The sequence below is a fragment of the Podarcis filfolensis genome (assembly GCF_964270895.1).
Source record: "Podarcis filfolensis genome assembly, chromosome: Z".
Taxonomy (NCBI): domain Eukaryota; kingdom Metazoa; phylum Chordata; class Lepidosauria; order Squamata; family Lacertidae; genus Podarcis; species Podarcis filfolensis.
Genome location: NC_139617.1, coordinates 24,972,283 through 24,985,044, shown reverse-complemented (window position 1 = coordinate 24,985,044; position 12,762 = coordinate 24,972,283). Strand labels below are relative to the sequence as shown.

The following is a 12,762-nucleotide window of genomic DNA, read 5'->3' as shown; positions in this document are numbered from 1 at the left end:
AGAATATACTTTTTGAAAATTGCAGAAATAAAGGACCCTAGAAAATAAGTAAGAGTTGCTCTATGTTTTGCTGCTCTGTCCAAAGTTGTCTAAAGTTCCTTACAGCATAGTATTTAATTAATGAATCAGTCAAATGTACGCATGTTAACTCAGCAGCAAATAAAGTATCTAATGAGGCTTAATCTCTGGATATGTTTTAGAACTGCAGTTTAATCCCTGCCCCCTTACTGTCCAACAAACCAATAAACAGCTAAACAACCCAGGAAGAAAAATGCTTTAAATAACTACCTGGAAGTCCCATTTCACCACTGGCACCTTTCTGTCCAGGAGGTCCAGTTGGTCCTGGTGGCCCAGGAAATCCCAAGTCTCCCTTCGGGCCTAGAGAAGGCACAATCATCATAATCAGCTTGCTTCTAGGAAAATCATTTTCCCCATCAAAGACACACAAAAAGAGTCTAATACATTTATTATGGCGTAAGTTTTCATAGACTAGAACCCACTTCATCAGATGAAGTGTTTCTGATAAATTGTGAACAGCAGGGCCCAAATGCTGTGAATACTGTGATTTTTCAATTCAAAGTTCAAATACACACAGTGACCATTATCAACAGAAATTGACAACAAACAATATTTTCTCATGTTTGCTATGATAACTGAGTACCTGAATTGGAGAGAAAACTTTTGTCTTAACTGAGCCTTAAAGTAGAAATCCATCTTAAACTGGTTTTTGTGTGTGAATGAAATAATTTGTTAAGGAAGTTGTATGGACACTGTGAAAAACATGCATGGGTGAGCAGTCTGAGTCCATAAAATGTTGCAAGAAAGTGCCCTGGATGTGTAATTGAGAAGCCATGTATTTGAATGTCTATCATACATTACAACTGTTTATCAACAACAGTTCCTGTTTCCTAGTCCATTTCTTTAAAAATCACTTCCCTGGTTTCGGTCTTTGATGGATGCCTTGTTAACATTTTCTTAGAACGACTAACTAGAGCTGATGTTTTCTCATGATTTATCACCCTCCTCAGAGTCTCTAGAAGTGCAATCTCCATGTGAGGAGGGGTTGCATTTTCTCTCTATTGCCCATTAGAAGAAAATGCATTGCATGTGAACTCTTAAGTCACCATGCACAGCCTGCCATTTCACAAACTGCAACTATCGTGATACACTTTGAACTGCTAATATACTATGGGGCACTTGCCCTAGCTGTGCTGAGCTTGGCTTTTAAATAAGCAGAAGGCAGGCAGTTTAAATATAGCAAACAGCTGTGCAGTGGAGCTGTCAACAATGTGTAATAATGGGGACATTTTAAAAGGAAAATAGGAATCTGCCTTCTCCACAGTCAGACTGTTTACCCTTCCAGCTCTGTGATAGCTATAAGAACTAGGGTGTTAATGCAGGTTATGCATACCCCAATTTTCAACTGCAAAATGTTGGAGGATATTGGTATATCAGCAGAAGATCCTTTATATTGTTAATCATAAGACCTAAAACTAAGGACTGTGGAACGTCATGATTAGCATTGGCTTAGTAGGGTGGGCCATGATGCTTCTAACAATATACAGTGTGGTTGGCTGAATAATTAATTGCTTGCATGGTTTTAACTTAACAAAAAAATGCAATAAAAGCCTGCTGGGTGAGGCTAACAGCCCATTTTGTTCTCACTGTGGCCAACTAGATGCTTGTGGGGAACCTGCAAGCAGGATACAAGCAAAAGAGCACTCCCCGCCACTGGAGTTTCTAGCAACTGGTATACAGAAGCATTACTGCCTCTGACTGTGGAAGTGACTAGTAGCCACTGACAGCCTGATTCACCTTGAATTGATCTAATCCTCTTTTAAAGCCATCCAAGTTGGTCGCCATCACTACCTCTTGTGGGAGGGAGTTCCATATGCACTGTATGAATAAGTACTTTCTTTTATGCGTCCTGAATCTTCCAACATTCAGCTTCATTGAATGTCCTCAAGTTTTAGTGTTATGAGAGAGGGAGAAAAACATTTCTCTATCCACATTCTTTATGCTACACATGATTTTATAGACCTTTGCTTTCCTCATATTCCTTAGTTACTGATAAATAACCAACATCCAATTGCTCAATAGGTAAACATGAATGACTCTGGCAACATTTCTAGCTCTTTTAGGAGCAGGCTAGTTCTCAGCGCTTTAGCAGAGAAGGAGAATGGAACTCAAACCTCAGCAAGATGTACAGGTGTAAGTCAGTCAAGCCAACATCTGTAAAATGGTTTGAAGCCAATGCGATATTTTGGTGTGCATTGTCTTCATTGATGATCTTGTGGTCACACAGCACATGCACATTTACACAAGCCATCTTCCTTACCTGGTAGTCCAGGTATCCCTGGCTGTCCAACTAGTCCAGGAGTCCCTGGGTCACCTGGGGTGCCTGGGTAGCCCTTCTGCCCTGTTAAACCAGGAATACCTTCAGGCAAAGAGAAAGAGAGTTTTATTTATATTTAGGTGCACAAACAGAAATATGTTAACAGTTCCAACAGCATCATCCAATCAACCAAGCTAAGGGCCACTGCACATGGACCACAAATCCATTGGTGCATATTCACTCACATATATCATGTGATTATCTCCACAGCTGAACTTGTGAATGTGCTTTTCCAGTGAGAAAGATTGCAGAGCAAAAAGAAAGACGGAAGGAAAAAAGGAAGGATTGATGCAGCCAGAAATTAAATCGAATTGTTGCAAGGATTGGGGCATGGGGAACGTCCCTTGGTCTGAAAAGAGCTGAATGGTACCAAACAGTATTACAACAGGAAGCAACACAAGAAACACAATTATCTCACCAGGAGCTCCTGGATCTCCTTTTTCTCCTTTAGTGCCCAGCTGCCCTGGATCAAATGTTCCTGGAGGTCCAGGCACGCCTGTCTCACCTTTGCTGCCTTTTTGCCCTGCTGGTCCTGGACGACCAGGCTGGCCTGGTAATCCATCATTGCCTAAGCAGTGTCCAAACAAGAGAGTATTCATCATTGTTTCAGTCTACATTACAAAACATTGTGAAACAGGTGTTTGCATGGTCAAAGCATTTGGTATAACACCAAGAAACCAAAAGATACATTGACTAAAATGATATTTTATCGTTCTGTGCTTCCTCCAAAGTGCTTGGAGTGGTATAAATTGGAGGTGGGCAACCTCAGATCCAGAACTGACTCACCGTTCATGGACTATTTTTTAACAAGTGGTTGGGGCCACCAAATTGCCAACCATCTAATGTCAGGTTATTCATATTTTAAGGCTTAGTCCTAGAGCACTAAGATTGGAGATACACTCACTACTTGATCTTCAGCAGAAAAAAAGATTGAACTTTGATCTTTGCACTTAGTGACTACAGGTGGGCTTGGTTTAACCAATACAGCCTTAGGGGCCAAATTCAGAGATTTAGTGGGTCTATTTAGGCCCATGGGCCAGGAGCCCTCCTTCTGGCATAAATGGTCACTGCTACCCTACCCATTTTGTTTTCACTAGAACCATGTGAGCTAGGTATGGGGCAAAACCGCCCAATAAGCTTCATGGCTCACTGGGGATTTGAACTCAAGTCTGCCCTGGTCCTAGTCTAATACTCTTATTACACACAAAAATTCAGGCCATGAGGTGCTAAAACTATTTTTAGGTTGCCAACACTATAACCAAATAATGTACAGAGGGAGACAGAAATCAAATGCCCTCCTCTTATATATGCGTGTTAAACAGGAAGTAAACTTGAACTTCCAGAATCTTTAAATGACCAGTTCCACATTCCAATGCTGCTTTACCTCTATGGCTATAAAAATGTAAAACAACAGTAAGGTAAAGGAGCTCTTACCTTTCAGGCCAGGAAAGCCATTCCTGCCTGGGGTTCCAGGGGAACCTTGGGGACCAGGTGCACCCATCACTCCCATATCGCCTTTGTTACCTAGATGCACGGAATTACCAGTTTTATTCTGAGCAAAAACACACACACCCCCCAAAAATTCACTGCTTTCTTTCCTACAGGATTAAACTGGTGAATCAAATCAGTCTATTGCACTAAAGCCATCTATTGCAATCCAAAAGCCATTCTCTCCTGCAAGCAAACACAATGTCTTCGTCTACAGAGTAACTCTAGAAGATGAAAGCTCCTAGGACTTGGCTCCTAAATGTGCAACTTTTCACAAGTTCAAAAAAGCATTCAGAATCCATATACTGGAGTTTAGCTGGAACAGTTTGAACTACAAGTTTGTGTATGCAAAACAACAGATTTGGAGGAAGAAAAAAGCAACTCTCTCCAGATGCCACATGCATGCATTGATACAGGCACCACTGCAGAAGAGGAATGCCCTTTTCAGAGAGGCATTCAGGGAGAGTGCTTTGCTAAGTAGTCACCTGCCACCCATGGAAGCACTCAATGGGGTGAGGTCGGGGCTAAGCAGCTGAACTGGTGGCACAACCGCCAACACTAATTTAATGCTCTCACCACTGCACTCCCAAACTTATAATTGTCCTTTCCCTATCCCTGACCAAGTAAGGAGCAGTGCCAGAGGAGAGCTTCATCCCACCACAAGCCCCACCACTGGAAGTATGTACATGCAAAACAATCATCTGTAACAATCAATCAATCAATATCTGTAGCACAATTAATTGACTGATCATGACAGTTGTCTTATTTCCCAACTGTTCATCTATGAACTAGATCAGCTGCACATGACTTCTGTTATCATGAGGCCCTGAAACTGAATTTATCTCTGGTTTAGGCTATCAGACAGCGAAAGCTTGAAATGTTCTCAGTTCTTCACCAGTGAACTAGGTTTCGATAGCTTCATTTTACACAAGCATTTACTTGCTTCCTACACATCAAGCCATCTCTTTAAAGCAGACTAATTCATATGGAATTGTTATTTTCTACAAGTAAAGCTCCACATGGATGCAAACAGTGTCTACACTATGCAGCTGATAGTGTAAAAGGATTTACCTGGAATTCCTGGAAGTCCATCTCTTCCAACTGGCCCAGGTGAACCTGCAGGTCCTGGGAGACCGGGTGATCCAGGAAATCCTTGAATGCCCCTATCTCCTGGAGGACCGGGAATGTCAAATCCTGGTGAACCAGGATCTCCCTTTTCACCTGGTATGCCCTGTAATCCTAGGCAAATATGATTAGAAAACAATCCTTTAGCAAGAAACAATTTCCAAAAGGTACTGCAGAGCAACTTGTATGGGCAAGAGAAGCAGGGGAATTGTTGCAAACTACGTCATATACATATTTTTATATCACAATATGATTATATTGCAGTATAGAGTTGACTTGTTGCCTTCATTCAACATAACCTACGGCAGAGCAGGTCTGTGATAAAAACAAGGGCTAGGACAAAGAGTATGAAATATAAATTAAAATTGTCCCAGTTAAAAAAGGGTTTTTTTAAGAAAAAAAGGAACCAAAATATAAATATACTGTATTTTTTCATGTATAGCATGCCCCCATGTATAAGAGACCCCCTATTTTGGGAGACTGCAAATCAAGAAAATGCGGGGAGATTCCCCAGAGTTGTTGAGCTTTTTTTTGGGGGGGGCACCCAATCCAACAGCCCTTGCCACAGCCAACAATCACCCGCCCAATCACCACTGATAATCTCCTGCTTGCGGCTGCAACCAATCGCCCGTCCCCCCTCTGCACTATCCATGTATAAGACGAACCCCCCATTTTTAACATACTTATAAAATAAAAAAGCCTCATCTTATACATGGAAAATACGGTAAATAAAATCAAAAGTTAACAAACACACCATCGGGAATTTAGAAATCAGGAATTCAAGACACTAGGTCTAAACAAACTGTTGAACTCTCGCTCTAAGTGAACAGAGATTATTCTAATTTTATTATTTATTTATCTGAAAAATTTTCACCCCACACTTCACCAAGAGACTCCCATTTTATGACTGATGGATTAAGAGGCAGTTTGTCTTTTACTTACTGTATTATTTTTAGGTGCCAGGCTAAGCCATTTTTGTCTCATGCATTTTCAAGGTTTGCATTGTAAGTGTTGGATGGATGCCGAATTTTAAATATTGTAAAGACTCTTTTATATGATATCCAACTATTTGTTCACTGACTTTAATTGGGTGTGTATATACGTTATTGCTGTTTTGTTTTAATTTGTATTGAAAACCACCGTGAGAAAGGTATGGTAAAGGTTAGTATATAAGTCCATCTTAAATAAAATAAAAATACTAACAACAACAAATAATAACAATGCCTCAAGAAGGAAACTGTTATGCACACTGAAAAACTTTCAAGTAATTGAAAGAAAGATGAGCAACTTTAATTTAAAACATATTATGTTTGTCTCTGTGCTCCATTATTTTTCTTATCATTATTATTTACCAATAGCAACAAGAACTGCTATTTTAAACAAAAAAGGTAAGAAAAATAATATTTAAGGGAAGAAGGAAAAAAGCTTGAAGGAAACCACAGTACCTGATGAACCTGAGAAGTTGCAAACCCAGCACAGTAAGAACTCATCAGGAGGTTGAGGCACAGGAAGCGGTAAGGGGGTTGCGAGAATGCCATTAGGGTTAGGATACAAAAGGAAGCACATCGGTGTTAGACCAAGAAAACCAAACAAACCCTATACAAAAGGTTGCAATCCACAACTCGCCAACTGGACAGAACAACCATTGAGTAACTGGGTTGTGGACTGTAAAGCATGTCACCTAACCCAAGCACAATGCCAGGCTATGCAACGTCAACACCAAAGAGACTAGACTTTGAACAGACTTGATTGAAACGTTTTCCATTGGGTGGTAACTACCACATTTGGAGAAAGACAACATATTTTTAATATGGAAAATTCCAGTGAAAAGGCAAGCTTTTGATACATTTATATAATGGAATTAAATTCTAGCATCTATACATTTGGGCTTTTCTTCTTTCCAAAGTGATACCACAGCTATTGCAATGTGCTAATTTGCTGGAATGGTTTTGTTCTTCAACAGCGGGGTGGGGTGGGAATTGAATAAATGGTGACACACACAAAGGAAAACGTGAACCAAGGAAACTGTCTCAAGTTTCATTGCAACCAAGATTGTTTTAACGTTATTCCAACCTAACGTTAAGGCTATATGGAGAGAAATGAAGACAAAAGAACGAACATGACATCACAACAAACAAAGATAGTTAAATGCTGATTTGTTAGTACAAGCTCTAGTCATGCACAGCATTCCATCAGGCTAACAAGAACAGCTGTAGTTACAGTGGTATGGGAGAATGAAAAATGAACCATAAATATGTTTTGAGAAAGGCAGGTAGAATGGGCATGCGAAGGAAAATAAATGCTTATAGAGTAAAAATTCATCATCAGGGGTGGAAGAACCTGTGGCCCTGCAGATGTTGGTCTACAACTCCCATCATTCTTGGCCATACTGGATAGGGCTCATGGGAACTGTAGTCCAACACTAAATCTGAAGAGCTCTAGGCTCTCTGTCCCTGAATTATATGATGGGCAAAACTCAGTGCCTGGCAAACAGGTGGTATGGGAGCCCAAGCAATGTGTGAATACATGTTCATTCAAAGCAGTGTTACATGCAGAGATTCACCTGAGAAGCTACGGCATGTAGGAGAGGGTATTAAAATGGGACAAGGAATCTGGACAGCTCTTGAGGAATCCATTCCCTGAGAAAAAACACTGGAGTGCTTCTTAACGATGTAATCACTCAAGGCCATGATTCAGTAATTCTAAATACTATAGTCAATGGAACTAGTCAAATTCTTTTTGATTTGATTTCTTGAAGAGGTAAGTGAGGTCCCCAGAGAGTTGTGGGTCACGTCTGCACCTCACATTCCTCCAAGGAATCCAGGGACTGTAAAGGTTGCTGAGAGCTGTTAGGAGAGAGATATTTATTTCCCCCAAAGGCTACAATTCCCAGAATGATTTAGCAACCAGTCCCTCTTGTCGGGGAACTCTGGGAATTTTCTTACTGTCATGTGCTTTCTATTTGCTTCTTGCCAGTTTCCACTGGCCTTCCTCAATGGCTGATTTCTGGCAGAATCTTTCCCAAATGTTCTGCTTCACTTCAGGGATTTAGCCAATGCTTAGAACAGGTGTGGAGAACCTTTTCTGCCCAATGAGACAGATCTTTATCTCCTCCCATCCTGCAGGCTAACTTTGGCAGGAGGACTGGACCACCTACCTGCCAATCACCTGATCGCAAAATGACATCAGGTGATTGACAGGTGAATGGTCCTGCCTGTCTATCAAAGTTGGCCCATGAGGCTGTGGTGGAAATGGGTGTCGGGTGGAAATGGTAACCAAGCAAGGACTGAACGTGGAGTTCAACCCTACTTTCTGCAGAGATTGGCTCCACAAAGAGGCAACCCAACTGCGTCACTACCGACCCCACACCTGATGTCACATACAAGGTGTGGGGCAGGTGGTTTGGATTCCTCACCCTTAGGCCTAAAAATATCGTTTCCCCAGTATGTCATCTCTGGTCCTAATGCAGGCCAGATTTACCTGTGTCCCAGATTCAGAGGGCTCTTATCCTTCGCCTATGAGGCCAAATGCCCTGCCAAGACTGCCAGCAGCTCAGCTACCTGATGATCTCTCAAAAGTCTACTGTGCAGCGACTACGGGTCTCTCCTTAAGACATCCTCCACTGTAACTGAACCCTTTGCAGGTGCTACCTAGGCCTTTTTAGTCTCATCTCTCCTCTGCCATGAATGCTAGACATTTATGGGAGTTTTCCCCCTCCTTTTAAATGAAAGCCATTAATAATGTGATGCTGGATGGTTGCTGGAATGGCTGTTTCGCAATAAGCTTGTGATCATGCAGAACACTTAGACCCCAAGGCATGGATTTTCTTGAAATACATATTCCAGCTCATGTTTTTGCACAATATTGGTGTAAACAATCTCTAAAATCAACATGAGGTGAATGAGCAGTCATGCAACACAGCAAAGAAGGTGTGGGCCACAAGGACCAAAACATGTACTTAAAGCAGTTTGTAGCCAAAAGTGTGGCTCATATTTTATTTTAATTAAGAACAACAAACATTTCAATTGTGGATTATTGCAGTGCAGATTCAGGGCCTGTTCAGATGCAAGGCCCATGCAGGCTGCCTCAGGAGGTGTGCTGGGCCTTCATAGAGATGTCATTAGCATGGCATCTGGGTAGTGTATACAAAGCTGCAATTATTCCTGTGACAGGAGCAACCTGAAAAAGAGGTGCTACCATCATAGGGATTGTTGGGACCACATATACAAGGAAAAGAGGAGACCTCTAGGTATACAGGAGTAAGTATCCTTGATTAGGCCCCATGTACTCTGAATTAGGATCATCAGGGGCACTGTAATAAGCACAACCAATCCCACGCTGTGATCTTTGGCCGAAGGGTGATACATAAATTTAATAAATAATAATAATCCCTGTCTCTAGTAGCCCACAACCACACCTTACATTTAAAGCTGTATTGTTCCACTTTAACACTGCTTCCCCCAAGGAATGATCCTGGGAACTGGAGTTTGCTAACGGCCCTCAGAGTTGCTAAGAGACCCCTATTCCCCTCACGGAGCTACAAGTGGTTCAAATCACCAATCCTTCTTCCCTGAGAACTTTGGGAACTGTAGCTCTATGATGGGAATAGCTTGGTGAGGGGTCTCCAAACAAAACTCAGCATCCTTAACAAACTATTGTCTCCAAAGTTGTTGTGGGAATCCATGACTATTTAAAGTGGAAGGATATTGCTTTAAATGTATGGTGTGGATGTGGCCTCTGCAACAAAGTAATTACAAAAGATGAAAGGCTGAGTTTGGTTGCTGCTGTTGACTTCCGGGTTAGCGCCAACGACGAATGGCGGAGTTCCTCCGATCGGAGGAACGAGCTTTGTGGAAATTGGGTCTTCCCGTCGCGGCGAAGGCGGGGACCCGCTAGAAATCCCAGGCGGAGAAGCCTGGGAACGTGGGGTTTGGCATAGCACCAAGAGCGCCTCCCCTACTCGCGAGGAAACCCCTTTTCGGGGCTCCGGAGTGAAGTGGGGTGAGCAGCGTGGTGCTGCGAACCGATTGCTATTTGCACGGAGGGAAGCCGCACAGCCATCGCCGGAGAGCGCTGACTTTTTCCTGATGACAATTGGACTCTAAATCAAGTACCCGTGAGTAAAAACGGAAAATTGGATCAAGAAATCTGTAAAATTTGTGAATTAGGCAACGAAGCGGGAAGGTTTAAACAGGAAGTCCGCCTTCCGCTTTTTGTATATAGACTGAAGCAAAGACCTTGCAATCTAATAGCCTGGAAAACTGTTTTAAAGTTGGAAATTTCCTGCATCCACAACCAATAAAACCCCCTTGGAAGCAGGAGAAAAGGGGGGGGATTTGACTGTTTAATCCTGCAGGAGGAGAGTAAAGGAATTTAAGTTTCCATCGTCCCAAACCTGGGGATGGGGTGTCTGGACAGAAATTGTTTGAGACGTCCATTGATTGAAAGTGGAGCATTTTGACAGATAGTTAAAAAAAAAAAGAGAGAAACAAATTAACTTCAACACTACTTTCTGCATTTCTGCATTTTAAAGAAACAAAGTATTTGAAAACCGAAAGTAATCTCCTTTGTTAGATACATTTTAAAAATGGATACAAATAGAAATTGTGTTCCCTAGAGGGAGCCTGTCAGTTTCTTGCTGCAGCTTACTTGGAGACCTTACAGCTGCGAGATTGGGATTGTGGGACCAGCCGTTTGACCTTGAACAGAATTGTGTTGGAAGGAAGGTTTGGTGTCTGCCCTTGGCATGACAAATGCTTTGCTGGAGCAGCTGCATGAGAAAATGAACTTGATGAATGAAAAGTTGGACTTGATGAATGCTGTAGCCAGTGAATATGACTTAACAGGAAATAAGGATAAAGAAGCTATACAGCGACCAATTCAGGAATCTGGTTTGACAGGGCAAGTCCAAGGGCAGATGAGGAAGGAAGAGGCTGTGATTACACCTCAAACAACACAAATGGAGAGATCCAAAGTCCTGCAGGAGCAAAAGCCACTGCATTGGAAGATTGAACTTGGAGTGTGTCTGGAAGTTTTTGGAGTCAAGGAAGCTCTTAACTCTAGTGGGACTATGAAACAGGTGGACAACGATCTTTTGGACAACTATTTTTTGGATTACAAAGATGATGACGGGGAGTGGGACTGTGGGGAATGGGCTAGACTGATGAAGGAAAATGGAAATTATTACCGGATGGAATCCCCCGGAGACCCACTCCCCAAGGAGAAAGGGGAGAAACTACGAAAGAAACCAACAAAAGACAAAGAAGTGCGTAAGCACAAACAAGAACAAGAAAATCTGCAGAAGGGGCCTAGAAGAGACTTAAGGGCCTCGGACATAAGATCACCAGATTGATGGACTGGATGTAATGGTCTGAAAGGACTGACATAACCCGAGACCAGGAAGAAGGGACGTTGGATAAAAATTAGAGATATCATGAAAAATTTCTTTTCTTCTTTGGAATTAGTGCAACATTAATGAAATATTAGGGAACATGCTGGAAAGGAACTAAATTGGCTTTAGTAAAAAAGATTTAAGGAGTTATGTATGAATATGGTTTAAATTTTGAAACTTTAAGGTTTTTAAGATAAGATAAGGTTAAAGAAATTAAGGTAAATTGTACAACAGAATATATTAAAAGATGGAAAGGATATGTTGAATCAATAAATAAGATAGATTGTTAAGATAAATTATTTAAATTAAAATTGAGAAATATGGGAAGAATTTGCTGGAATAATGAATTAAATTAGAATACAAAAAGGGAGGTGTGAGGAGGTTCAAGAAACATGCAAATGAAAAGATGCAATTTGAGATTTGTATTTTTCTTCTTTTTTGGATTTTTTCTTTTTATTTTATTTTATTTTTTTCTTTTGCTGTATTTTGCTGTTTTTTTTTCTTTTTTCATACTTTGTATTCATGAAACTTTGAATAAATATCATTTTAAAAAAAAAGAGTTTGGTTGCTGCTGTTGTTACGCACGCTCCCGAACAAGATCCTAATTCCAAACATACTGGGTGTAACTAACAAAGTAAAAGTGGGGCCTGAAGCAAAAATGTTATAGTGTTTCTTCCCTCCCAAAGGAAGTTCCAGCCAACCATTCTCCCCAAGGAGGGCATGACCTCCCCCTACTGCTTTCTGCTTATTTCCCTTCTGGTTCAATAGACATTCTGCATTCAATCACCACTGAACAGGCTCAGCCCTCAGGCTGCTTTGGGTAGAGGGATGTTTCCTCTTATTAGGTTCTTATTTCTTAAAATCAGTTGCATTCCTGAAAACCTTCAAGTTCCCCAAAAGCATGCTGACAGCTCCCTCTTGTTTCTCAGCGGTCCTGTTTTAGCAACGTAACTGGCTGGCACTCGCCACCTGGGCTTGCTGTTAAGAGGAAGCTATACTCCTGTATACAGTATCTGGCTCTCTTCTTTTCCTTGTACCGTATTGGCAGCTCTCCTCTCTGCCCTCCCTTTTCTATTTTATGACCTCTGTGGAGGCAAAGGGCACCTCTACAGAAGGCCATCTTTATCCACAAACCCAGTGGTGTGGCCCTGCAACACCCCCTGAGATAATCCTGACAGGAAAAATAGAATTCCGACTCAGGGAAATCATAGGGAGAGAAACAATGCTTTCACCTTACAATGGATTACACGTTTGTGAAACAAACCCAAATATAAGCATATCTTATATACATGTCATAGACGTTAAAAATATTTCTAAATGTGAGGTAACTATACATACAGAAGAGGGGAAGGATAATCTGTAG

The 12,762-nt window shown here is 41.4% G+C and overlaps 1 protein-coding gene across 2 annotated transcripts in view; it reads right to left on the bottom strand.

The window, feature by feature from the left end:
- The window catches only part of COL4A5 (collagen type IV alpha 5 chain), a 136,537-nt gene that overhangs the window by 33,757 nt on the left and 90,018 nt on the right, over positions 1-12,762 (bottom strand). For both annotated transcript variants that reach the window (XM_083595798.1, XM_083595799.1), the window contains 5 exons: positions 4,955-5,122; positions 3,830-3,919; positions 2,814-2,963; positions 2,339-2,437; positions 289-378 (listed from right to left, as the gene is read on the bottom strand). In XM_083595798.1, coding sequence (XP_083451924.1) covers positions 289-378; positions 2,339-2,437; positions 2,814-2,963; positions 3,830-3,919; positions 4,955-5,122 — 597 coding nt within the window. The remainder of the gene's footprint in view (positions 1-288; positions 379-2,338; positions 2,438-2,813; positions 2,964-3,829; positions 3,920-4,954; positions 5,123-12,762) is intronic.